At 47.0% G+C, this 27,495-nt stretch overlaps 1 protein-coding gene across 5 annotated transcripts in view; it reads right to left on the bottom strand.

Annotated features, from left to right (window-relative positions):
- Positions 1–27,495, bottom strand: part of GSG1L (GSG1 like) — a 122,142-nt gene that overhangs the window by 43,874 nt on the left and 50,773 nt on the right. For 3 of the 5 annotated variants that reach the window (XM_030578622.1, XM_030578623.1, XM_030578625.1), the window contains exons 3-4: positions 10,648–10,759; positions 6,562–6,729 (exon numbers count right to left, since the gene is read on the bottom strand). In XM_030578622.1, coding sequence (XP_030434482.1) covers positions 6,562–6,729; positions 10,648–10,759 — 280 coding nt within the window. Of the gene's footprint in view, positions 1–6,561; positions 6,730–10,647; positions 10,760–22,587; positions 22,742–27,495 lie in introns of all 5 variants that reach the window. The other 2 variants (XM_030578624.1, XM_030578626.1) reach the window with 2 other exon arrangements.

Consider the following 27,495-nt stretch of genomic DNA (forward strand, 5'->3'; position numbering starts at 1 on the left):
AGTCTAGATTTATTTGGCCCTGCCTCCGCACAGGGGACTTGACTAGATGACCTCTCTAGGTTCCTTCCAGCCCTACATGTCTAGCATTCTATTTTATGAGATGTGGGAGTGTTTGGAGTATGTGGTGAGATATGTCAGAAGGAGAATTGTCTGATTCTGGAGGGAGTGTGAGATGTTTGGGTGTAAGGTGAGATTTGTATATGGAAGAGGTGGTTTGGGTCTGGAGGATGCATGGGGTTGGGCAGTGTTTGGGGTGAGTATGGTGGGGCATGTGTGTGAAGGGGGTTGTCTGGGTCTGGAGGGTGTATAGAGTGGCATGTGCGTAGTGGGTACATATGTGGTATGGGACTGTTTGATGTATGGGCGGGATGGTATGTGTGTGGAGGGCAGGAGCAGCGCCAGGGTTTTTGGCGCCCTAGGTGCAGGGCCGGTTCTAGCCATTTCGCCACCCCAAGCTGGTCCCGCAGCTCCGGTGGACCTCCTGCAGGCGTTCCTGTGGAGGGTCCGCTGGTCCCGCGGCTCCAGTGAACCTGCCACAGGCATGCCTGCGGATGCTCCACCGGAGCCGCGGGACCAGCAGACCCTCCGCAGGAACGCCTGCGGGAGGTCCACCAGAGCAGCCTGCCGCCCTCCCAAATCCTGGCACCCTAAGCGACCACCTAGATTGCCTAAAGGGAAGCACCGGCCCTGGTGGAGGGGGAAGGCTGGGTCTGCAGGGCATGTATGTAATGTGGGTGTGTCTGGCCATGTAGAGGTGTGTATGTGGTGGGTGGGGCTGGGTTTGTAAGGCGTGTGTGTGGTGTGGTCTATGAGTGTGGAACAGGAGTGTTGGGTCTACAGTTGGGTTGCATGCAGTGTGGAAGTATTTGGGGTGTGGCTGCAGGACTGAGTGGTCTCAATTGTGATAGGTGTTTTTTGTCTCTTAATGTCTTCATAATACTGTAAAACCCAAAGCATGATGAGATAAAAGCCCCCTGTCAAAAACCCTGGAACAAATCTTCATCCAGGTTCTGATCTTCCCAGGCAGGAACATCTGAACATCCAGTACTGAGCCAGGCATACAGCAGCATGGCCAGTGTGCTCTGGCTAGAGGAAAAACCTCCTTCTTCCCTAAAGAAGTCATCCCATACAGGGGAGAATGAGGCTATTAAATGAGAGATGGCTACATGCTTTCATGAACACCTTTGCCATTATAAACACCAACAGACTGGTTTGGGGAGCATGCCCTGAATGTAGGGAGGAGACCTAGAAGTAGAATGTCTGCTTCAAGCACAGGGTCTGAGGTATTGAGTAGTTCTGGTATAGTCACCCACACATTCCTGTTCTTCCTCGAGAGTGCCTCCTGAAAGGCCACCCAAACCCACATTCCCAGTCCAGTGAACTTTTGATTGGAGAGCAATACCTACAGCTAGGGGGTCCCCACACCAAGCGATATCCCACTAAAAGATTAAGTATACTATTGCTTTCTTCCGCAAACTAGAAGCATCTTGGATTTCGGAGGGGGAGAAACAGTGACGCTGGAACTTTGAGCATTAAGGAAAGTCCAACATTTCTAATGTTCTGCTACAAATGGGATAAAAAGCACCATCAAAACAAATAAACATGCAAGGGTTAGAATTGTTAGTCTGTTATGCAGCTGACTTGCTCTGTTTATCATGCAGGAAGGACTGCTAGTGATGCTATATAAAATTGCTTAACACTTCCCATTATAATCCCATTTTTAATCACTTATAACTCTGCCACACTTTAACAGTTCAGGAAAAAAATTCCATTCTTGTTCTCTGTCTCGGGGTGAATTTTTCTAGGAAGACTCACCAAAACTTAATTTGACAATACTAACTTTTTTAAGACCAGTCTTTAAAAAGAGCTCTAGCACCTCTGGAGCTTGTAAATTGTCTTGCAAGTTGATGTCAGAAGGGCCTTTTACTGTTCTAATAAAACACAAATAAATGTGGTCAAGTTATAAGCCTCAGAAAATCACCATTTGTAATGGCTGACTAGAAGTTGTCATAGGTTTGCTGACAAAATCTCTGAACAGTCCATCTGCATTAAGCATGCTGCCTGGCCCTGCTGAGGCAGTTCCAGTGTTTGGAAAGAATCATGCCTCCAGCCAGGACAAAAACGGCTCATTCCCCTCCTGCTCTCTGCCATCAAAATATCTTTTCACCTATGGGAAAATGCACTGCTTCCAAACATGTGCTCCCATGTCTTGCTGAGCAGCCTGTTTATTAGCTTGCCCCATCCAGATACCTTTTAAGCTAATGAAAGGTACACTGAGCAGGGAATCTGGAGGCCATTAGTTCACATCTCATCTCCTTCACTGACTGACATCAATATTTCTGGGCATTTCATGGTGGGGTTTTTTTAATAGCAAGGTCCTTTTGCCCTACTTGAGGGGGCAGGCAGGTATTCCTGCAATTTCAGATAGAATAATACAGAGGTTATATAAGGTCACTTCCAGTAGAGCTGGGACTAGGGCCTAGCTTTCCCATATGGCCGGCTTCCATCTCAGCCACTGAGCCACCCTGCTTTTCAGAAAGTTTGCCAAATCTGTGTGCTTGTCCATGTTGTATGGACATTCTCACATATGTAACCAATTGTTTGTGATGAGTGTGCTGAGCCTGAGTCACTGGAAATAATTAGCTGCAAATCCTAAGTACCCAGCCAAATCCACAGTCTAACCAGGTGACCCCAAGGCAGTTCTATAGGTTGCTAATGAAAGCAGCTACTCTAGTCTGCTTGGTGTTGCTAGCTGGCAGTTCTGCTCGACCCACAGCTGGGCACTTAGCTATCCTGATATTGTTTGTGAGGAGTCAGCATTCTCTATAGCAGCTGACCTAAGGACGATCATGACCTACTTCTGCTGCCATCTCATGTGGTTACTCTTTTAGCTCAAGGGTAGCAGTCTGTGCTGTGTATCTAATGGTCCTAGATTAAACCCTGCTGATCTATGTGGGGAGCTGATATGCTGGCAAATGAATTCCTTTGATTTTTTTCATCTGCCACAAGCATGGCAAGCAAGGGGCTGTGTGAGTGGGGGGGGGGAATGGGCAATGGACGGATGGAAGAAGGAAGGGGCAGTGCATGTATCTGGCTGAGCAGTGTGTAGCAGGAGATGGGGCACTATGTGTTTGTGGTGAGGAATGGGGCTGGTCTGTGTGGCATGAATGATGAGCATGCAAGGGGATGGGCAGCTTCAGAGTGGAAGAAGGATGGGCTCAGTATGTGGGGAGGGGAAGAGATGGGTTCGGTTTGTAGTGGGGTTGAGCGAAGTAGGACTATGTAGGGAATGTGGGTGATTTGCAAGGGGGATGATGGCTGGCCTGCGTGCAGGGGAGCTTGGCAATGCCTATGTACTGGGAAGTGTGTGTGTGTCTGGGGGTGCCTGTGCAGGATGTGTGGTGTGTTGGTGGGGAAATGGTGGTTTGGGGATAATGTCTGATGTTTGTGCAGGGAGATGGGTGGTGTGTGGGGAGGATGGCTGTGTACGTGAAAATACATGTTGGTGAGGGTGTGTGGGAGGAAATGGGCAATGGGATGGAAGGAGGATGGGGGATGGATCAGATTGGGAGAAATGGGTTGTATATGGGATAGGAAGGCAGGTGGGGAAGGCAATGAATGTGTGTGAAGGGGAACAGGCAGTGTATGGGGTGGCAAGATAGGTAGTGTGCATACCAGGGGATAGGCAGCTTGTATGTGTGGAGGATTGGTAGGACGGGCTGTGTGTGTGTGCATGTGAGAGGAAGAGGTGGGCTGTGAGGGGTGTGTGACAGGTGTTTGTGTGGGGAGGATGAGCAGTGTGTGTAGGGAGCTGTGTGTGAGGAGGTAGGCAGTCTGCATACAGAAGGATGGACACTGGGGAAGAGGTGGGGTGTGTGTGGAGGGGAATGAGCACTAGGCATCTAGGGGACAGGCTATAGGTATGTGAGGGTGAAATGGAAACTTGTAGGTGGGTGGAGCTGGGCAGTGTGTGTGAGGGGGTGGTGTGTGTGGGGGGTGCATGTAGAGAGATGGTCAATGTGTGTGTGTGAGGGTGGTGTGTGAGGAGTGTGCATGCAGGGGATGGGCAGTGTGTGTGAGGAGGAATGCGCTGTGGAGGGAATGGGTGATATGAGTGCATGGGGCAGGTGAGTGGCTTGTGTGTTTTTGGGGGTGATGTGTACCCTGTCAATGGGTGTTACATGGGGATGATGGGAGGTGTCGAGGGTGAGGGAAGTATGTGTATGGCATATGAATGGAGTGTGTGTCTGGAGGAGAGGCTAGGCAGTGGGGGTGAGTGGGGTTGGGTGGTATGCCTATTAGAAGGAGATGGGTGGTTTGCGTGGGGGGAAGAGGGGCAGTGTATGGGAGGGGAGATGGCTGACCTGTGTGTAGGGAGATGGGCAGTGTGTATGTTGGGAGAAGGGTGGTATTTGTGTGGTGTATTTGCAAGGCGTCAATGTACCTAAACTGATGAGTGGTGTGTATATGGAGAATGGGCAGTGTACATATGTGAGTGGAGAAAGATACTTGTTTGGGGGACAGGTGGTGTGTGGGGATGGTGTGTATTTGATGTGTAGAAGATTGACAGGAGAAGAGGGGTGTGTGTGTGTGTGTGTGTGTGTGTGTGTGTGTGTGTGTGTGTGTGTGTGTGTGTGTGTGTAGTGGTGAGTACGATATGGGGATGGGTGGTGTGTGTATACGGGGCTGGATTGAGGAGAGTTTTTGAGGAGGTTTGTGTGATGTGTTGAGAGGGATGCTTAGTGTGTAAGGGATGGGTGGGGTATGGGGGAGTATGGTGTGTGTGTGGTGGGAGGGAAATGTCCTAGAGTGTCTAGAGGGATGGGTAGAGCATGTATATGTGTGGTGTTTGTGGGCAGGATGAGCAGTGTCGGGAAGGAATATGGGAAGCTTGTGCTGGGTGATGTGGGGGGGGGGGCAGCATGGGCAGTGTGTCAATAAGGGGGTTGGATGGCATGTGAATGTGAGAGGTGGGTGATTTGTGAGGGTAGTGTGTGGAGAAGATGGCAGGTTGTTGTGAGGGGATGGTTACATGTGTAGCATAATGGCAGGCTGGTGTGTGTTTGTGGGAAGATGTGTGTATTACTGGAAGAGGATGGGCTGCATCTGAGTGCTTGCAAGAATGGGCAGTGGGTGGTGGTTGTGTATGGAGGGAGATGGGTAGCAGAGGTGGGGAGGATGGATGGTGGTTGTGTGTGAAGGGGGATGGGTAGTCAGTGTGGAGGGGGATGTGATTTGTAGGCAGTAAGTAGGATGCATGGGATGAGTGTGGGGTATGGCGAGGAGTAGTAGTAGGTGTATGCAAGGAAGGCTGCAGCGCATGGGGCAGGGTTGTAGATGGATGGGGTAATGTGGATGAGCACTATGTGGAGGGGACAGGCAGCAGGCACACCTGCAGAGGGGGATGGGTGCATGTGTTTATGGGTAAAGATGAGTGTGTGTATGGAGGAAAAGTGTGTGTTGGATGGGGATAGGTGGCTTGTGTATATGTGGAGGAGGATAGGGGGTATTAGTATGCAGGGGAAGATGGACTGTGTTTGTGTGTGGTGGGGTCAGGTGAGTTGTGGATTTGTGAGCTTGGAGAGTGGAGGTTGGGAGATGGGCAGTGGATGCAGGCAGCAAGGGAATCAAGTATTTGTTGTGAGAGCTCATGTTAATGTGAGAGTGGTTGGGGCACATGCTGGGGAAGGAGGGAGGTGACTTCATCCTCCTTAGAATGAGGAGGTATGTGCATGGCAGGGGTGAGAAGTGGTGTGCATGCGTGGCAGGGCCATGAGAAATGGAGAGGGGGTGTCCATGGCAGATGGGGTGTGCCCACAAGTGGTGGAGTTGACAGGTGAGGAATGTGTACAGGGGAAGGAGGACCAGTTCTATGTGTGCTTGCATGGCTGAGGGTGACGGGTGGTAAGTGGGTGTCTCAGGGAGTATGTGGAATAATGAGGGGGTCTGATGTGTTCTGGGTGGAGAGGCTGGTGGAATATGCAGTTGTCCCTACTCCCAAAGGCTGCCCACTTTGGACCCTGGGTCAAAGCGCAATGTCTGGCTGTTGCAATGGAGAATACATTTTACAGACTGAAGCCAATCACATTATTGAATCCCAGCAGGCCTGAACCCATTTCTAGGCATCCGTACTACCTGGATTCTCAATTGCTTTTTGCAAGCAGATGCTCCCAGAGCAGGGTCAGCTTCCTTTGAACAAAGGGAAAATGTCATTCTCACCGACACTGAGCATTGGTGTAAGACTTTCAGGCTACTCACACTAGGAGAAAAGAAGTCTTTGCTTCCATTTGCAACATTGCCTGCAAATCAGATACATGCCATAGGGAGCTTGCCAGTCCGCCTTTAATGAGGACGTAAGAAGTGGCACATGTGGGGACTTCACAACATTGAAGAAAAAACACAAGTCAAGCAGAATCCTATGGGCTTCTCTTTAACATGGTTCTTCTCCAAGTTTCTCAGACTCCACCCAAATCTACTGAGGTGAGTGAGATCTCAGACTTTCTGAGGCTAGCAGTAGAATCCTCAGAAACCTCCACTGACCCAGAGACTGACTGCACTGACCTTTCTCTGAAGTACTTGATTGCCTCCTGGTCTAGGAAGGTCTGCTCCTCTCGAAAGCCCTGCTCAAAGATTTTGCGCTTGTGTCTGAACTCAATTACAGTCTTAGTGTAAGAGTTCAATGTAGTGACTGAGGCAGCCATGCAGCAGGTGAAAGAACCCCACGCCAGACTGTGGAAAGAAAAACCAGCAGATAGAATGAGGTTAAGACAGCAGCCCACCTCGAGTTTCTGGAGGCAAGAGATGCATGCAAATGGAACGTGGTCAGGAATGACCAACACATTAGAGAGATGAGATAAGTGCAGTAACAAAGATGTAAGCAGAACTTTGTGCAATCTCAAAAGCTGGGCTTTCACCAGGAGTTGGTCCAATAAATGATACACCTCACCCAACTTGTCGCTCCAACATCCTGGGACAAACATGGCTACAACAACAGATTTGACTCATTTTACTTCAAGAGAACTCTGACTAGAGCTAGACCGCTTGGATCAGCCCAACAGCTTATTCACCAAAAAACATATATATATATATATATTTGGTCAAACAAAACTATTCACAAGTTTGGGTCAGTGGATTCAGCTGAATAAAAAAAATATTCAAAACAATTAATTTCAACGTTTCCAGAATGTTTTGACTTTTTAGTTTGAAATGACATTTTGTTAAGAATTTTTAGCTAGATTTTTTAGAAGGGTTAAAAACCCATACGAAGATGTAATGTAACACACTGAAAATCCAAAAATATTTAAGTTCAGATCAAACAACGATTTCTTTAATCTGAAATAAGGTGAGTTTTTTATCTTTTGTTTTTTTCGTTTTGTCCACTGAACTAGAAACAGTGATTATTCATTCAGCTATGTGGCCTGATTTCTAATGCAAGGCAGGATAACTTGGACCACAATTATCCTTGGCACTGAAGTCCTGTCTGGCAACATGGATGCCACAGTTGAGTGGGGTGACATTTTTCAAATGAATAGTTCATTCTCCAAAAATGCAGTTTCAGTTGACCTAAAACTATTCATGAGTGTGACATGAATTCATTCAATGGTTTTAGTCAGGTTTTTATTTGTATTTTTGGGGTTTTGGTGCTAGTCACAAAACAGCAGTAGGAAGAGGTGGTGCCAACCTTATAATTCAGTGATTGGGGACCTTACCTGGGCTGTGGGAGACCACAATGTGGCTCCCTCAGGTTGGAGTGGGATTTGAACTGGGGTCTCCCACACTGCAGGAGAGAGCACTGAGCTATAGGGTAGACTACAAGGCAGGTTTCTCTGGGTATATCTACACTGCACTAAAGGACCCGCAATGCAGCCAGGCTGGGTCAGTTGACTCCTGCTCCCAGGCTTGGGTTGTGGGACAATAAAATTGTGATGTAGACCCACCCACCCACGTGCAGGGTCTCAGAGTCACACTGCTCTATTTAGCTCTAATGCCCAGCCCTAGGAGCCTGAGTCAGCTGACCTGAGTTCTGAAATTTGGTACATGTGATTTTTATTGCAATGTAGTTGGAGCTATGCTTAAAGATCTTAAAAATCTTCATTAATTTAGCATCTGAAAAATGTTGGAAATTCTGAGTTAAAGTGGAATCTAAAAAAATCCAGACAGGGTAAGATCTGGAAATGTGCAATTGATATCCAAACAACCTTAATTTTGCCCTGCAGCAATGTAATAAATACATGGGTATGTGATCCTAGATTACATTAAACTGATTTTTAAATACAACTAGGAGGTTGAATTCCAATTCTTGCTTTAAGTGCAAAAATCAGCTCAATCTTAACTATGCTGTCATGACCTGCACCTCCATAACACTGGCTGCAATTAGTCTAGTTACCTATATGTCCTCATTGCTATAACATCTGAGCACTTCACAAACATTAATTCTCACAGCTCCTATCTGAGGAAGGGTGGTGTTCTCCTCCCCCTGCAGAAGGGACTGAATCAATGTAAAACTATGCAATTGTACTAATGTCACACAGGAAGCTTGTGACATAGTCAGAAACAAAATACCCACCCTCTAAAGCCCAGTCATGAGATGACCTTTCCTCTCCTGTACTTCTTCAGTAGGGGGAGGTAGGCCTTCCTGCTGTGTAGGCCAGACACTCAAACACTAGAACTGGATTTAAAAGGAAGCTATAAATAATAGCTATTTATGTTGCTGACTTAGAGGTAATCAAACTTCATACTTCAAGGCATCATCTAATCCCCAGGGAATTTCCCCCTACATACAACACCTCACAACTGACTTGAAGGCCATGTGGGGGTTTTTGTTTAGTTTTCACCCTCCTCTAAAGCATTCCATGTGGGCCACTGTCAGAGGCAGATACAGTTGTCCGGTCTGTTGGGCAATTATGTTTGTGTTAATCTGGAAGGAGGTAACAGTTTTATGGTCAGAGCAAGGACCTGAGAATGATGCGCTGGGCTCTTTTCTCAGCAGTGCTACTGGTTTGTTGCGTGGCCTTTGGGAAGCCACTTGACCTCTGGCCTCAATTTCCCAAACTGCAGAACAAAAATATTGATGATATGCACCCCTTTCCAGGGGACACTGGGACTGATCTGATGTTTCTAAAGTGCTTGGAGGTCCTATGATAGGAGATATTCCAGAATGGCAACATCATTACCATGGAGAGAAAGATGTTGTTAAGCATGATAATGTGTCTCCTTCACTCAGGGAAGCTTGGCAGGAGACAGTAGCTATAACATAAACAATCAATAGACACCAAAGAAACTGAAAGTTTGGTTATACTTTAAATAAATAAATGTGTGAAGGTTTGGGAATGCTCAGTGACCATGACCTGGGCCATGGCACCTTTAGTCTCTCCCTCACAGCTGTGTCAGGCTGCTTCTTGCTCATCACTGAACTAACACTCACAATTAGTTGGCCCCTGCAAATCCAATGTTTATGTGACTAACAATGAACTGGTGCATAGTGAGTTCTGAAATCAGGGTGGGGGCCCCAATAGTTTCCTGATAACTCTTCTAAAGGGGGTGATGGAGGCTAATAATTCCTTGCACTGGAACATAGGAGGGATTGTGGGAGATAACAGTCGTGTGGGGGGGCTAATCCCAGCAGTGAGGAGTGGGGGGATAAAAATCTCCTGCATTGGAATGTGGGATTTGGAAGAGAGGGAGGGCTAATCCCTTGCCTCACAATGTGGAAGGGGCTAATAATCAACTGCACTGAGGTGTGAGGGGCTAAGAACATCCTGTCTCAGATCCTGGAGGGTTAATAACCACCTGCCTTGGGATGGATGTGTGGGTGGAGGGATTATTAATAATCCCTTGCATTGGTACCTGCAGGGATTGTGTCCACACCTGCCTGATTCAGGGAGTAGAATTAAAATTACTCAGTAATTTAAAAAAATTAAAATGCAATAAATTACAATGGAAACCCCTTACTCAGGCTCCACAGGACAATGCAAGCTGTTGAAAGTTGTGAAAACTGCCTGTGATTAAAATATTCCTAACTCCCCAAATTCTCCTATACTAGTCAAATGTGCCAGTTCTCCTAAAGGGAAGAACAATAAAACATATTGGGGGGCTGCTAGGCCAAGTCAGTTTTTTATCTCATGAGCAAAATAAATTTGGAACTCTTTCCAAAACCAACCCCCCTCACTGTACATTAAATTCTCTCCAAAACACTTTGTCTGATTTGTCTCAAACCTTCCAAGAAACTCCCCCGGATGCTGTTGTGAGATCCAAAGAGCTATGCCTCCCACTGCCACACAGGGGCATTGCAGTTTCTATAGAAAACTTCCCTGTAAGGCACAATTGAGCCCTTACAGTACATCATGAAACCAAGAGTTTCAAAAATGTTATGGCACCTAATTCAAATGTATACACTTAATGGAACTGCTCTCAGTGGTGATAATTGTGGATGCAGTTGACTTGCAAGAGATATATAATTTTTATTTGCAATTTCATAACTAGCCAATGCAATCCAATGTCCATGATCAACTGCAAGTGTTTTTTGCACTTGAAAATGCATATACAATTTGCTGGAGATTTAAGACCATGTTTGTAACCCCTGCACTGATATCCATAATCAGACAATTCAAGAGTGAGATGAAGATACTAAATGAAGGAGACACTTACCAGAAGGACCAGCCATAGTCCCATGAATGTGGTCTCCAATCTTCTGGTCCAAGGCTGACTGTCACTTGGAAAACTTGGGTGTACATCATATGAGCCACCATCCCCAAGAGACCTGGAAAGGAGGAATTGCAACAGGAACATTTTCCCATCTTTTCTATTCTTCCTGAAGGAGCTTCCCCAACTCCAGCAGATAGCCCTCTTAGTGCACCCTACACCACTGCAGAAAAGGCAGCACATTGTGGGCAGAGGAAGGGAGTCATTCAGGTTTAGCATTTTACAATACAATCTGAATGGTACAGGAGTGCTGTTGGTATAAAGGGAACCCTTTGAAGAGCTTGCCAACACATTAATGTTACCATCAACCTTGCTACTGTAGGCCAGGTTTTCTCTGGTTATGCCATTCAGCTTCTTCATGGTACCTGAATACTTCCATTGATTGCTCATACAAACTGTTTCCAAGAATCATATAAACATCCCGCCCCAAGTGTCCCTTGTGCGAAGTTGTTGTTATATGTATTACCATATCAACTAGGACAGTGGTTCTCAACCAGGGGTACACAGAGCTCTTCCAGGAGGTACATCAACTCATCTAGATATTTGCCTAGTTTTACAACAGGCTACATGAAAAGCACTAGCAAAGTCAGTTAAAACTAAACTTTCATACAGACAATGACTTGTTTATACCACTCTCTATATACTATACTCTGAAATATAAGTACCATATTTATATTTCAATTGATTTTATAATTATAGTAAAAATAAAGTAAGCAATTTTTCAGTAATAGTGTGCTATGACTTTTGTATTTTATGTCTGATTTTGTAGTTTAAGTGATGTGAAACTTGGGGGTACACAAGACAAATCAGACTCCTGAAAGGGGTACAGTAGTCTGGAAAGATTGAGAGCCACTGACCTAGGATTCCTAGTCATGGACCCAGACTCTATTGTGCTAGGAGCTATAAATTACCGAGCACAAAAGACAGTCCTTGCCCTGAGGGACTTGCAATGTAAGTATAAGATGAGACAACAGATGTCTATAGACAGATGGAGGAGCACAAGTAAGTAATGAGACAGTATTAGTCCGCATAGTAGGCAGTAGTCTCCGCACACCACCAGCTCAACCATTGTCAAGGTTTTTGGAGGCAGCACAGCAAAGGAGAATTTTGAGGAGGGACCTGAAAATGGATAATGAAATAGCTTTGTGTACATTCATAAGGAGAATTTCCCAAGAATGGGAGAAAGCATGAAGATGTTTGAAAATTTAGCAAGTGGGCAGTGGAGACTGGAATTGTGGGGCCACTGTAGGTGAGCATCAACAGCTCAAAAGCAAATGAAGTATGATAGGTAATGTGAGGACTGACTAGGAAGTAGAGGACTGCTTTTGGGGCAGGAAGGAATTCATTAGTAAAAGGATGCAAATGCAGAGTACCATGTGCAGTATTTCAGACCGACTGTGATCATAACATGGAATTTATATATATGTGAAAACCTCTTAACAGAGATAGTTCCAAATTGCATAAAGTTACATGCCGTATAAAATGTCTCATTTTTTTTGTACAGGTCATTTGCTTGAAGACACATAAGTACCAAGCACACACATTGGCCATAAGGGGCTTGGGATTTCTGAGAAGATGAGGATGTCATCTAAGTAGATCACTGCAAACTGCTTCAGAACATTTCTAAAGACATCGTTCACAAAAGTGCTATAATGTGGCTGGATCATTGGAAAGACTGAAGGACACAACAAGGTATTCAGAATGATCATACTGGTTGTGAAATACTGTCTTCCACTCACTGGCAGCTAGGATACAGACTAGACTGTAAACACCGCAAAGATCAAGCTGGGTGAATATTTTAGCAGAGCCCACCCTTTCCAATAGTTCATTGTTCAAAGGTAAAGGGCATTCATTCTTGAGAGTAATGTTGTTCATGGCTCAACAGCCTACACAAAGATGTGCAGAGCTGTATTCTTTTTGACAAACAGAACTGGAGCCCCTGTAATAGATGTAGATGGATGGTTAAAGTTTTTTGCTAGGTCCTCCATTGAGGTATTCCCATAAGGCTTGGTGTTCTGGCTCCAACAAGGTATAAAACCATCCAATGGAATTTTAGGCCCTGGCTGAAGATCAATGGAGCAATCAATCATAAGACCTATGCAGGGGTAGGACATCAGCATTTTTTTAAATCAAATATGTAGGCAAAATCTTAATATTTTGCAGGGATTAGTGAGCAGTTACTCCTTGAATTTGCTGGACACAGAAGGTGGTGGTCTTCTCCATGCTGTTTCTTATCCCTTGCTGCCTGACTGTGCAAGACACCATTGCTGGTAGTAGCCTGACTCAAACCATACCTTTTGCATCTTCCAGGAGATATTTGGATCATGGACCAAGAAGCAGGGGATGCCAAGTGTGATGGGGAAGTGAGGTGAGTTAATAAAGTTAAATTGCAGGGTTTCTTGGTGGTCTTGTATTTTGACCCAAAGGGGCACAGATTAGTGGGTGACGGGACTTGAGGATAGCATAATCCCATCAATCAATTTCACTAAGTGTGGGGCAAGCTTTCTTTGTATTGGAAGCTGGGTAGCCTTAGCAAACCCAGGGTACATTGAATTACTAGAGGCTTCAGAACCCACAAGTGCAAGTTGTATGCAGCTCATCTAAGGTGTGAAAGGGATGCAGAGACAGAACAAGACTTACAAGTGGCAATGGCAGTGATCCACAGCTGTTAAGCTGCATGTTGGCAGAAGAAGGGATCAGTCTGGGGAACCTGATTTAATGATTACACCCCCTTTAATGGGGCTGGACATGGTTGTTTCCTGGATCTGGCTCAGGTCTGGATTCAAGGGTATAGTCAATGGTGAAGTGACCTGCCCACCATAGTACAAGCAAAGGCCATTCCATCATCAATACTCTTTTTCCAAGACAATGGGGTGTCTTTGCATTATGGGCTCTGTCCCTGGCGCTGCACCCAGACTTGGGTTGAATGTATACTCTTTATTTTTTTTTATGGCACCATTCGAACAGTCGACTGAACTATACTTGCAGATTGACAGTATATGAGTTCAGCACTGTATATGCCTTGAGTGGGGGGCAGCCCAAAGCTCAAGATCAAACTATTGATGAGATGTGGGTAGAAATGGACTCAATCTGAGTTTTACCCACGGACCCATGGTTCCCACTAAATCCTTGAGGGACCCAAATTGATAACAATATTTAAGAAATTGTACCTTTTTTTACACAGTGAATAGGCCAATACAGAAAAATTAAAGGATTTCCATTCCCACTATTTTATGTGCTTTAAAGCTCGGTTCTTGTAAAAGCTCTAAAATCCAAATAGTTAATCAGATTGCTTTGAAATTTGGTGTGCCTCCTGGGCTGCACGGTAGTGTTAGGGGTCCCGGTTTGATGTCATTTGATGCTCAGGGATCCCCCCTAAAGCCAGTTTCCTTCTGTTGCCTTGAACTGCTAAGCTGAGAGACACTAACTGTTGGACGAATCACACACCTCAGTGAGTTTGATGAATCTGCACTCACCCTTGATGCATTTGAACCCACCTTTCAGTTACCATAACTACTGATAAATTATTCACAAACTCCTGCCCAGGACAAAAGGAGTGACTGGAGATTGGCTACAATTTGTGAGTCATGGGTGGCTGTTTGTTTTGTGGGGCAGGTAATCAAAGTGACAAGAGTGAAATGCCTGCAACCTGCATGGAAACTATTTTAAAACCACTGTAATTGAGATTCAAATTAAAGGTATACCCCAACTAAAAAAAAAAAATAGTAAGAGGACCAAAAAATGCCACCATGGCAAAACAACAGAGTAAAAGAGGTTAGAGGCAAAAAGGCATCTTTTGATAATAGGATTTGACTTCCAACTCAGGAAAATATAATGGAGCATTACCACTGGTAAGTCAAGTGTAAAAGTATAATTAGGCAGGTCAAAGAATTTGAAGAGCAACTAGAAAAAGGCACAAAAAATAACAGCAAAAAAATTAAAGTATGTTGATTGTTTGGCAGGCTTCCTGCTTCAAAATGAGCCACTGGAGGATGATCAAGGTGCTAAGGAGCATTAAAAAGACAAAGCCACTGCAGAGAAGCTAAATGAATTCTTTGCATCAGTCTTCACTACAGAGACTGTGAGGGAGATTTCCACATCTGAGCCATTCTTTTTGGGTGACTAATCTAAGGACCTGTCCCAGATTGAGGTGTCAGTAGAAGAGGTTTTGGAACAAATACATAAATTAAACGGTAATACGTCATCCAAGCCAGATGGTATTTACCCAAGAGTTCTGAAGAAACTCAAATATGAAATTGCAGAACTACTGACTGTAATATGCAGCCTATTGCTTAAATCGGTCTCTGTACCAGATGACAGGAGGATAGGTAATGGGGAGATTTAAAAAAAAAAAAAAAAGCTTCAGAGGCAATCCTGGCAATTACAGTCCAGGAAACTTAACTTCAGTAACAGGAAAATTGAAACTATAGTAAAGAACAGAATAATCATCCACACGTGCAGTAGGTGGAACCCCTGCCCCCTTAGGGGATGCTAGCTCCCAGCTCCAACCCTTCCACCCACACCCTTTCTGCCAGAGTCCCAAGACCCCCTCCCCCACAGCCAGAGCCATGAGTCCCTCTCCCCTGCCCTGCCTGGAGGAATACCAAGTGGTGTCCCCTAAGTTGGAGGAGCCCCAGGCTGGCTGGAGCCCTGAGTGCCTGCACCCCCCCCCCTCAGCCAGAGGAGTCCCAAGGTTGGCTGGGAGTTTCCCAGAGTCAATCTCCTGGTGGCTAAAAGTCCAGCTGGCAGCACAGTAGGGTTAAGGCAGGCTCCCTAACTGCCCTGGCTCCACATGACTCCTGGAAGCAACCAGTATGTCCCTGCAGCTCCTAAGCACATGGGCAGCCAGGGGGTCTCTGTGCACTGTTCCTGCCCCAAGCACTGACTCCACAGCTCCCATTGGCCAGGAACCACAGCCAATGGGAGCTGTGGGAGTGGTACCTGAAGGCAAGGGCAGTGCACACAGCCACTTGGCTACCCGTGAGCCTAGGAGCCAGACATGCCAGTCGTTTCTGGGAGCCGCCTAAGGTAAGCGCTGCCCAATTGGAGCCCATACTCCTCACCTCCTGCACCCCAACCCTCTTCCCCAGCCCTGAGCCCCCTCCCACACCCAAACTCTCTCTCAAAGTCCATACCATGAACCCCCTCTTGCACTGCAACCCACTGCCTGAGGTTCAGCCCAGAGCCCCCTCCCCATACTCTGAACCACTTGGCCCAAGCCTAGAGCCCACACCCCACCCCGCTGCCCCAGCCCTGTGAAAGTGTGACACTCTTTGTGTGTGTGTGTGTGTGTGTGTGTGTGTGTGTGTGTGTGTGTGTGTGTGTGTGTGACAAATGGAGGGGGGATGGAGTGAGCAGGGGGGCAGGGCCTTGGAGAAGGGGCAGGACAGGGATGTTGCCTCAGGGAATGGGCAGGGCAGGGAGGAGCAGGGCAAGACTGTTTGGGTTTGTATGATTAGACAGGTGACAGCCCTAGTCCCAGGACAGCCAAAGCTCCCAGCACCCATTCACCTGCCCAGAGGTGTCCCAGCCCAGCCACAGCCATGCCGCACCTCCCATCCCTCCCCTCCTCAGACCCCAAGACATTGTGAGGAAAAGCCTCTCACTCTCCTCTGAAGAAGCTTTTGATATGCCCCATGCAGGTTCCGGGGTGACTGGGCAGCAGTATTTGCTGTTCAGCTTCTTGGGTTCATAAGTAATCTCTCTGGATTCCAGGGAGATTACTGATGAACACAGGAAGCTCAGTAGCACATACCACCTTCTCAGCCACCCCAGAACTTGAATGGGGCATAATAAAGCAAAAACTTCTTCCCAAAACCTCTAACCGGGGGGTCTGGCAGCAGCAGTGCCAAGGGCTCAAAGGACAAGGGTGATCTAGTGGATATAATGTACTTGGACTTCCAGAAAGCCTTTGAGGTCCCTTACTAAAGGCTCTTAAGCAAAGTAAGCAGTCATGGGATAAGAAGGAAGGTCTGCTCATGGATCTGTAACTGGTTAAAAGACAGAAAATAAAGGGTAGGAATAAAAGGACAGTTTTCACAGAGGAGAGAAGTAAACGGTGGGGAAGGCGGCAAGGATCAGTCCTGGAACCAGTGCTATTCAACATATTCATAAATGAACCAGGAAAAGAGGTAAACCGTGAAGTGGCAAAGTTTGCAGATGATACAAAATTACTCAAAATAGTTAAATACAAAGCTGAGTGTGAAGAGCTACAAAGGAATCTCACAACTGGGTGAATGGGCAACAAAATGACAGATGAAATTCAAGGTTGATAAGTGCAAAGTAATGCACGATGGAAAACACAATCCCAAATGATAGCTAATTTGGATCCCATTATTTTGTTACCACTCAAGAAAGATCTTAGAGACACTGCAAATAGTTCAGTGAAAACATCCACTCAATGTGCAGCGGCAGACAAAAAAGCAAACAGAATGGTAGGAACCATTAGGAAAGGGATGGGTAATAGTGTTGTAAATATCACAATGCCACTATAGAAATCCATGCTATGTCCACACCTTGAATACAATGCGCAGTTCTGGTCGCCCTATCTCAAATAAGATATCTTAGAATTGGAAAAAATACAGAGAAGAGAAACAAAAATGATTAAGGGTATGGAACAGCTTCTGAATGAGGAGAGATTTAAAAGATTGTGGCTGTTCATCTTGGAAAAGCAATGAACGGGGGGATATGATAGAGGTCTATAAAATCATGATTGGTGTAGAGAAAGTGCATAAGAAAGTGTTATTTGTCTCTTCACATAACACCAGAACCAGGGGCCATCCAATGAAATGAATAGGCAGCAGGTTTAAAACAAAAGGAAGTACTTCTTCACACAATACAAAGTTGCCAAGTGGAACTCATTGCCAGGGGATGTTGTGAAGGCCAAAAATATAACCAGGTTAAAAAAAGAATGAAGATAGGTCCATTAAAGGTTAGTAGCCAAGATGATCAGGAGCGCCACACCATGCTCTGGTGTCCTTAGGTCTCTGACTGCCAGATGACAGGGGATGGATCAATCTATAATTGTCCTGTTTTGTTCATTCGCTCTGAAGCATCGGACATTGGCCACTGTCAGAAGACAGGCCACTGGGCTAGATGGTCCATTGGTCTGACCCAGTATGGACATTCTTATGCTATGTTCTTAAAGCATGTAGGGGTGGGGGTAGAAATTAGATATGTAAATGTCCTGAGAGGGCAGGCTTATTAGGGATGGAGGAGTGGAGAGAAGAGGGGTTTGGGGATGCAGTGTGGGGAAGGGGGATAAATGTCAATGGATAGTAGGGGAGGTGAGAGAGGTTGGGAACTAAGGGGAAAGAGGCCTGGCACTCAACAGCTAGGTCAGTGCATCCCACCCCTATAAATGCCCCAGCTCTTCCGGTGCACCTCAACCCCCAGCTCTGCCAGTGCACTCCCAAATCCTTTGCACTCCACAGCTCTGCTAGTACTTTCCCTGTACTCCAACTCTGTCAGTGTCCCCCAAACCCCCTGCACCCCATAGCTCTGCCAGTGCTTCCTAACCCCCCTGCACCCCACAGCTCTTCCAGTCCTTCCCAGCCCTGCCAGTGCTTCCCAAACCCCCTGGACTCCCAGCTCTTCCAGTGCTTCCCAACCCGCCCCCTCCCCCCACTCCCAGCTCTGTCAGTGCAGACTGGGGATTCTGGTGAGGAAAAGGAGGGATAGCTAAGTGGTTTGAACATTGGCCTATTAAACCCAGAGTTATGAATTCAATCCTTGAGGGGGCCATTTAGGGAACTGGGGTAAAAATCTGTCTGGGGATTGGTCCTGCTTTGAGCAGGGGGTTGGACTAGATGACCTCCTGAGGACCCTTCCAACCCTAATATTCTGTGATTCTAAGGCATGTGGTGTACAGAAGGGGTGAGTGGCAGGACAACTGGGGAAGAATAGAGGCAAGGGCACCTACCAGCCCTACATTGTCCCCTCCTGTGTCTGTGCTCAGAGTTGAGGGACCCTCCCGCCCCTCTATGGAGGATCTGAGCCTTTCTCTGTCCCCCACAAATCTGAGGGGGATTTGTTTTTGGCAGTATCTGAGCCCCTCTTGCTGACCTCTGTGTGTAAGGATCTGAGGGGCCAATGCCCACATACATGGGTTGGATCCCACTCCCTTTATCTGGGCTGGGGTCTTGGAGGCCTGGCCTCTCTGGGAGGACCTGAGGCCTTCTCCCTGTCCCCACGCTCTGGGAAAGTCCTGCCCCTTTGGGTGGGAAACAGAGTGGGCATATGTCATGCATATCACAGCTCTAAAGCCTCAAGGAGGAGGATGGGAATACCCACTGATATGACTGGTGCAGGTCACACATCTCAGAGCTACTGTTCAAGGCTGTATTCATCTTCACTGGGTATTCTCATTCAGCTGAGAACACTACACTGAGACGAATGGGCCACTTCATACCTTTCAAAGCCTCCTCTCCTGCAGATGGTTGTGTAGCTGAGCTCTTTCCCTCCATTGTCCTTCTATCCTTCCTGTTTAAAGGACTATATTTCTAAAATCCACACTTTTGCATGGATTGTGTTGAAATTTGCTATGCTTTGGGGTAGTGTGGAGTAGGGTTTGTGACCCACATTTAGGGTCATTTGAGCCAAAGGTTCTGGAGATAAAAGCCCTGAAAAAATAGCAGTTTTCAAAAAGTTTCTAGATCAGTATGTTTTGCACAAAGCTGCAGCTCAAACTATGGCTGTGGTGCAGGACAAAATAGTCTGTCGGTCAATTTTAACCCAAGTTAGTGCATGGCACCCACTAAGGTTTTTCGAGGGAGACCCAAATTGTGAATGGTATTTAAGAACATGTTACCTTCTTTGTTTGTGCAGATGTGCTGCCTGGAAGGATTGCACTGTGCATGCACCAATAAAGTAGGGTTACCATATGTCCATATTTTCCTAGACATGTCCAGCCTCTTAGTTCTTAAATCGCCGTCCAGGAGAAACTTTTTAAATATCTAAAATGTCTGGAAAAATAAGGACATATAGTAACCCAAAGTCCCGGGGCTGGCAGCGCATCCTGGGGCAGCTCCTGGCGCTTGTCCGCCGGCAGGAGCCTGCAGTGTGGGTGGCCTCTAGGCACAGAGGCAGAGGGGGTCTCCACATGCTGCACCGGCTCCCTCCTGTCCAATTAGAGCTGCAGGAGTGGGGACTGCAGGCACCAGCAGCGGGCAGAGAACCCTCTCCCCTCAAGCCAGAGGGGACCTGCGGATGCTTCCCGGGAGCTGCTCCAGGTAAGCACCACTGGGACTCCACACCTAACCCACCTGGCAGGTCTCTCAGGCTCTTAGGGTCCGGTCCGGTTGGATTGGGGGTGGGGATAGAGTGCTTTCTGCACTGTCAGTGCCTACAAGCCCGGCTCTAGGAGCTCCCATTGGTGCTTTTCCTGGCCAACGAGAGCCACGGAGCTTGTGCTTGTAGCATGTGCAGCATGTGGAGATCCCTCGGCTGCCCCTGTTCCTAGGAGCCAGAGGGACCTGCGGCAGGAGAGGTGAATAGGGAGCGGGACGGGGTGAAGAGGAAAGCAGTGAGCAGAGGGGGCTGAATAGGTGAGGGGTGAGTAGGTGGGGGGGTGAAAAGGCCAGCGGTGGGCAGCGGGGGTTGAAGAGGCAAGTGGCGATGAAGCCAGCAACAGGTGGGTGGGCAGGGGTGAGGAGGCAAGAAGTGGCGAGCCAGCAGCAGGTGGGGGTTCTCGGGGCGGTTATGGGGGTTTCTGGCAGGAGAGTGAGGAGGTGAGTGGCAGGTGGAGGAGGCAAGTGGTGGGTGGGGCCTGAGGAGGGACACAGCAAGTAAGCAGCAGGCCAAGGGATGAGGAGGGGTGCGGTGAGAGTGCTGAGCAGGGAGGGGGCAAAGTGGGAGTGGACCATGGGAGGTGTGGGGGTGGACTGTGCACAGGGCCAGCACCCCCCTTCCTCTCCCATTTCCCCCCTGTGGCATGTCCTCTTTTTTTTTTTTTTTTGTGCATGTTCAAATATGGTAACCCTACAATAAAGAAAAAAATTGTGCAAGGGTTTCTATGCAGCCACCTTATGGTTGCCTGGGTAGTTTGTTGGAATGTACCAAAGCCAGTGCCTCTGGTGAACACCCCACCCCTGATGTTTCTAGTGTGAACTTTCGGTACCTCTAAGCAATAAGAGTTAAAAACTCATGTGGCTTGCTACAAGTTGTCTCTGTCATAATATAGCATGCTTTTGTTTTATGGGGATGCTTGTTGTGGACACAGGAGAGTTGTCAGCAGCCAGTCTCACCATTTTTTTGTTATAGTGGTTGGGGGGGAGCAGGAGATAGAGAATTTGGAGATGGGACAGAGACCAGGAGAAGGGTTGTGGCTGCAGAGCAGTTGGTCAATGAGGATAGGTATGCAAGCTGTCGATTGTATTTTACTAGCCCTTATGGGTGGGGGCAAGTGGCTACTTCCTGCTCTTGGGGCAGATTAATAAGAGAGGTCCAAAGACACATAGCATGGAGGATTGGAAATGACAGCGCAGGCATCTTTACCACTGGGGGAAAAGAAATATGTGCACTGCCAGGTTTGCTAAAGGGTGGATTCCAGAAGATGGAATTTTCTCTTTGCAATCACAGTAGCAACAAGGAAGTTAATGTTGTAATTCTCCCCCTTCACAGTGAGTCTACTGCCTAGCACAAACTGGAGTGCTGCTGAGTTCATTGTGGCCATTGGTGAGAGAGAGAGGACGGCTTGCTGTCCTGCACTCTTTATCTTCTTGGTTTTCATTTGCATGGCCCCACATGTACAGGCTGTGTGAGAGGAAATCACACAAAGGGTCAGATGCCAGATGTTTCAAGGGTGTGTGGCCATCCTCATCCTTCTGAGATACTTGGTCAATTTCTGTCCTAGTGCAAGAGTCACAGTTTAGGGCTCCAGCAAGTTCAAGAGTCAGAGAGCTGGCAGGGAAGCAAAGCACATTAGGCATATACCAGGGACCCTAGCTGAAGCATTTACATGCTGTCATCAGACCCTCACTTTCACTCTGTGTCTAGACTGCATGGTTGGATCTTTGTACACTGCACTTGGGAGCATGCCTCTTAGCCTGGGCAGACAGACTCATGCTAGCTCTGCTCAAGCCAGCACACTAAAAATAGCAGTGTGGCCATTGCAGCATAGGAATTGGCATGGCTTCGCTGCCCAAGTGCAATTCTGGCTGACCCCCAGTCTCAGGTGGCTAGCCCATTCCGCAGCTTGTGCTGCAACGTCCACACTATTAATTTTAGCATGCTAGCACAAAGAGAGATGGTGTGCATCAATCTACTCGAGTTGGGATCCACACTCCTAGCTGCAGCATAGACAAAGCCTAACACAGTTTAGTCTGCTGGAATCTGCAGCCAGCCTGAGACAATAGATCTGAGAGGTGCGAACTTCCTCATTTATGTCCATGCAGTTGTTCCTGAGCTGTCCTCCTTCAGTAACACCAAGTTTTCTTCACCCGCTGTGGCTCCTAGAATACTTCTCATTCTTAATTCTCCTAATGCAACAGCTAGACCCCTTTCCTTTTTCCTGCACTCTCTAGCCTTCCTCTGTTCTTTAACGTGAAGATTAAAAAGGGATTTTCAAAAACACACCTTCTCATTTTCCTATTTGGTGACCAGGAGGGTGATGCTGAGAGAGGAGGTTTATAGATGACATAATCAGGGCAGTATCAGTGGTGTAGGAAGATTAACGAGTGTGCCATCACTTTGGATTTAGCTCCAGGTATTTTCAGTTCTAGGGGGCTACCGTGCTGACCCTTAGCTTTCCCAAAGCTCTAAAGAAACCAGGCGAGCTGCACATGGCTAAGAGGAGTCTGGCAGCCCTATGTTTTCAACCTTTCAAAGTTTCAGAATCTCACTTTGTTCAATGTCTCAGGCAGACTGAGGAGTGGAAAGGTCCCTTACCTGACAGCACAGTGAAGACAGCAGCAAAGGCATTTAGCTTGAGCCCATCTATCACATTACTCGAATGGAAGAGCTCTAGGCACATGAGGCTGAACCCAACAACTAACAGCGTGATGTACAACACTTCAGACACGACCGATAGCCCACAGGACACCTGCAACACAGAAGAGAAACAACCAGAGGCTTGCTTTTAGTTACCTCTGACACAGTCCAAAGTTGACAAAAGCACAGCGATGAGGGCAGGAATATGTAGCACTGTTTTATACAATTTAAATGGGGCAGAGAAAACACTTGAGGGAAAGCAGATGTGGCAGTGAAGAGGCGTGGTCTTTGGGTGAAGGCTTTGGCTTGGTACACAGGAGTCCTGGGCTCAAGTCTCAGCTGAGCTCTGCTAATGATACTGTGTGATCCTAGGCAAGTCATTTAATCCCTGTGTCTGAGTTCTCCAGCTGTAAATAATAATCCCCACCATAGCTGGGTGCTTCTGAGAATAAAGCATTGATGTTTGGGAAGTGCCAGGGACTGGATGTGAAAATGGACAGATAAAAGGGCTTGATATGCCTCGAGGGTAAGTGCTGAGCTGTTCTGAGACAAAGAGTTAGTTCGGTGAGGTCAGAGTAGCTCCAGGGCTCACGCTCTCCTAAGAATGTGAATGGCAGAAGCAGCAGACACTGACTGTTCAGAGAAAGAGTTGGAAGGGCACTAGAATTGTGCCGTTAGTGCCCATCATGTGTGTGTTTGAGTTGGACAGCTGTGCAATTGCCTTGTCCCACTACATAGCACAAACTGGAGTTCACTGTGGTGATGGGTGAGAGAGGGAGAATGGCTTGCTGTCCTGCAATGTGGTATCTTCTTGGTTTTCATTTGCAGGACCCCTCAGGGATGGGCTGAGTGAGATGGAGTCTCGGCTCAAAGGCCGCAATTCAAATTCCCATTCCTTGCAATATCTCCAACATCTGAGTGGTGCTTTTGTCACTTCTTTCCATCTGAAGATACACATTTCTTTGGAAAGGACGGCCGTTCTCCAATCAGCCCCAGTATGAAGCAGAAACACTGGAAAACTACCATTCTTGGATGAATTTGAAAAGAAACACCCTTTATACCTTTTCTGAAGCATCATTGCAGGATGGTGGGGGTGTTCACCATGCCTACATTAGGGGCACAGTATCAGACAACTCCAGAGAGACTTGCACTGACTCAGTGCTGTGTTGGCAGCTTGATTCAAGCATCGGTTGACGGTCAGGTCTTTCTACTGCATGGATCCATGAAAGCAAAATGCACTGGTACCAGCCATCACACTAGTTTAATTTCCTAGTGCAGTGGAATTAATGAGAAATATAGTGTGAACATCATATCTTGAAGATGACATTGGAGATGCAGACGCAGTAGTGCTTAAAAAGTGCACTAAAATGTTAAGTGACATGAGTCTGAATTGAGAAGCTAGCAGGTAAGACTATCTTTCAATGGGATAAATTAATTTTGGATTCCTAATAAAGTTCTGTATACACTGGTATCAGGACTTTAACTGTGGCAATTTCCCATGAACCCACTTCAAGAAGGAACTGCTGCATGAACTACCTCAGTTGAAGAGAAAACATGGTGTAAGTGACCCTTCACTTATCAGCACTGACAGTGGAAGGATCATTGATGTTCTCCTGGTATGACTGCCAAAAAGGAGCGGCAGAAGCACCCTAAAATAAGGGGGGGGGGTCACAGGAGCCTGAACAATGGCTCTGCCCCAGGTCCCTGCCTTCATGCTGCCTCTTTCCCCGAGGCCCTGCTCCTGTGTCATCTCTTCCCGCCACGACCCCATCCCCAGTAACTCTTCTCCACCACCTATCCCATGTCGCTTGGCCTTATGGCTAGTAAAAAGTGGGAGGCCCATGGCCCCCTGCTTCCTCTTGTTCTGGTGCCCTGCTGGCAAAAAACATAAGCGCAGCAAAACCTACTAATACCAATGTCTTTGGTATGTATAAAAGGCCAAAGGTTTGGAAAACTAATGAGAAAACACTGGTAAGGATTAAAAATGGAGTGAATACCATGATACTTTCTCTGTCCTGACCATTTTTGCCTTTAATATATTCTTTCCAAATTTCTAGGCAAAGTTGCATTTAGATAAGTCCATTCTAAGAAGCTGGTGGATGAGTACCAATTGCAGTAAGGCAATCCCTCTGAATGCAGTTATGTAGTTGGGGGGAGGTGAGGAAGACTATGTCCAGGGCACCTTTTCCAGCCTCCTCCCCATGTGGGGTGAGCAGATCAGGTCCTAAAAAGAGCAGCTCTTTCACAGCTGCTGAGTTGCACTCTTCCCTCTGTCCAAATGCAAAAGCAACCATCTAACAGCTGCCACCTGGGTGCTGGACTTGGACATATGTGCATGAGTTCTCTTAATGTGGAGATACCAATGCCCACATGGTGCTTGAGAGGATGAAACTCTTAATCCAACGGCAAGGTAACCAAGAAGTGAGAGTGCCATCCTGCTGCAGCCTTCGTCCACCTCCACAGCCGTTGAGAGCAATCACTGCTGTTGAGGACTTGGGGTGGGATGGGGTGGATTGCGGTTCATCTGGAACCTCACCTTTGACCTTGCTTCCCTTGGGTGACCCTACAGGGAGTGCAAGACTCCTGACAGCGTTGCTCTTGGGATCATGAGAACACTCAAGCTGCTCCATCATCTCAAGGTTATGATTCACTGGGGCAGGTTAGGATAACATATTGTGATAGACCCAGGCCAGTTGGATACAGCAGAATAGCAGAAGGCAGATATACTGGCCACTGGATTAACAGTTTTCTGTTCCCTGACTGACAGAGCAGGGGCTGCTCCAGGCTAATGAGAACACCTGACTCTAATTAACCTGCAAAGAGTCAGGTGAGGCCATTAAGCTAATAGGACCACCTGACTCTAATTAAGGCCCCACTAATACTATAAAAAAGGCTCACTCCAGTCAGGCAGAGGAGAGCCAGGGAGCCAGAGGATAGGAAGCGCAGCTGAAGGGCTGGTTAATGAAGACACCCTCAAACCATCGGTAAAGGAGCCCTAAGGTAAGCGTGAAGAAGGGAGAAGCAGGAGAGCTGTGGGGAAGTGGCCCACGGAAATGTAGCAACTCCGGCAGTGAAAGGTTGGCTGTCAACAGCTGCTACCATTAGGGTCCCTGGGCTGGAACCCGGAGTAGAGGGCAGGCCCGGGTTCCCCCCAACCCACCACTACAGGAACATCTCCTGGGTAGGGAAGTCAGGCCTCTGTCAGGACAGGAGGATAAATTTTGAAATAAGCCCCCAGGGACAACAGAGACTGTGGGAGTTCTCTCACCAACCTCCTTGCTGGCCTATGATGAAAAGGGCTCAGTAGACTGTAACCCTGGCCCTAGAAAGAGAAGGGCTACATGGAGGGTCACAGTGAACCACTGAGGCTAGCATAAACTGCCTAGAAGCGCAGGACCCACGCGGGCAAGGTCAGAGCTCTGCCACAACATGTATACTGAATTATGATACTGAAATATAAAGATGAATTGCTAAATTGTAATAAGGGCTTTGTTACTTTAATATTTATACTTATGGATAGTGAATAAGTTTGAATGAGGTAACACTTATGCCATGGCCTTGGCTTCGGTGATGTTTTGCCAGTTTTTTTTCTTACATGGACTTAGATAATGCTTACCGCTGATGTTTTGTTGTTATGCCACCCACACACACACATCTTTTTCACTGCTTCTCAGGATAGTCCCCATTCTTTGTTCTTAAATATCTATCTTTACATTTGGCCATATTAAAATGCATATTGTTTGCTGGCACCCAGCTTACTAAGTGATCCAGATTGCTCTGTATCAGTGACTTGTCCTCTTCATTATTTACCACTCCCCCAAGCTTTGGGTCTTCTGCAAACCAGTTATCTTAGGTTTTCTTCCAGGTCACTGATAAAAATACTAAATAGCTTCTCTGGGCTTGCTAGTCCTTGTGACTCTGGACTCACCAGTCATCAGTGCCCTGCTTCTTCATGTTTGCCCACTATATTGTTTAGACTTTGGGCAGAGGCGTAGCGAGCGCCCTCCGTATCCTCCGACTGGAGGGGGCCCCACAAGGAAGGGGGCCCCTAAAAGTGGCAAAAAAAAATGTAAGGTATAACTAGGTAAGTGACATTTATTGACACTATTGCACAATCCATGTCGGTTTTACTGACAAAACCATGAAGTCATTATGATACATCATAATGCTATTGGCTACATCAGTTGTCTATCAGTCAGTTTCGCATTTTAGTTGGACCCATTCAAAGAATGTGTATTTGCGTTCATAATGGCGTTCGGCGGATAAATGTTATTAATTTAGTTGTTTAGTTTTTTATCGTTTCTGCATTGTAACGGGCCCCAGACATATGTTCGGAGGGGGCCACGTTTTTTGTTGCTACGGCCCTGTCTTTGGGATTTCCTCTGAGCTCACCAGCTCCCCCCACCCCCAAGCTCATCCAGTGCATTTTCTGTTGCCTGGATAGATAATGGGGAAGGAAAGAAACCATCACACTGTCTGGAGTTGCTCACGACCATGAATGCCTGCCTCAGGGCAGACTGTCAGAAAACAGGACAGACACTCCAGACTGTGGTGTGGTTGATAATTAGATTTCACCAAGCCAGTAACAAATGTGAACTCCTGGATCACTAAAACAGTCTTACCATGGAGTTGCAGACAGTCCCCTTGGAGTCTCCAGTCTATCTTACCATCTGGACAAACTGGACTTTGTAATAAAAGGTCACTTTCACCAAAAACCACCACATCAGGTTGCTCCCAGTCCTAAAAGACCGGTCACATACCCCAGATCAATTGGTACTCCAGATCTTACAGCAAAGGCAGTGCTGGCAGCCAATTCTATAGTAAACTAACTAAAGGTTCATTAGCTAAGAAAAGGAAATTAGAGTT

The sequence above is a fragment of the Gopherus evgoodei genome, chromosome 10 (genome assembly GCF_007399415.2).
Source record: "Gopherus evgoodei ecotype Sinaloan lineage chromosome 10, rGopEvg1_v1.p, whole genome shotgun sequence".
NCBI classification, from domain to species: domain Eukaryota; kingdom Metazoa; phylum Chordata; order Testudines; family Testudinidae; genus Gopherus; species Gopherus evgoodei.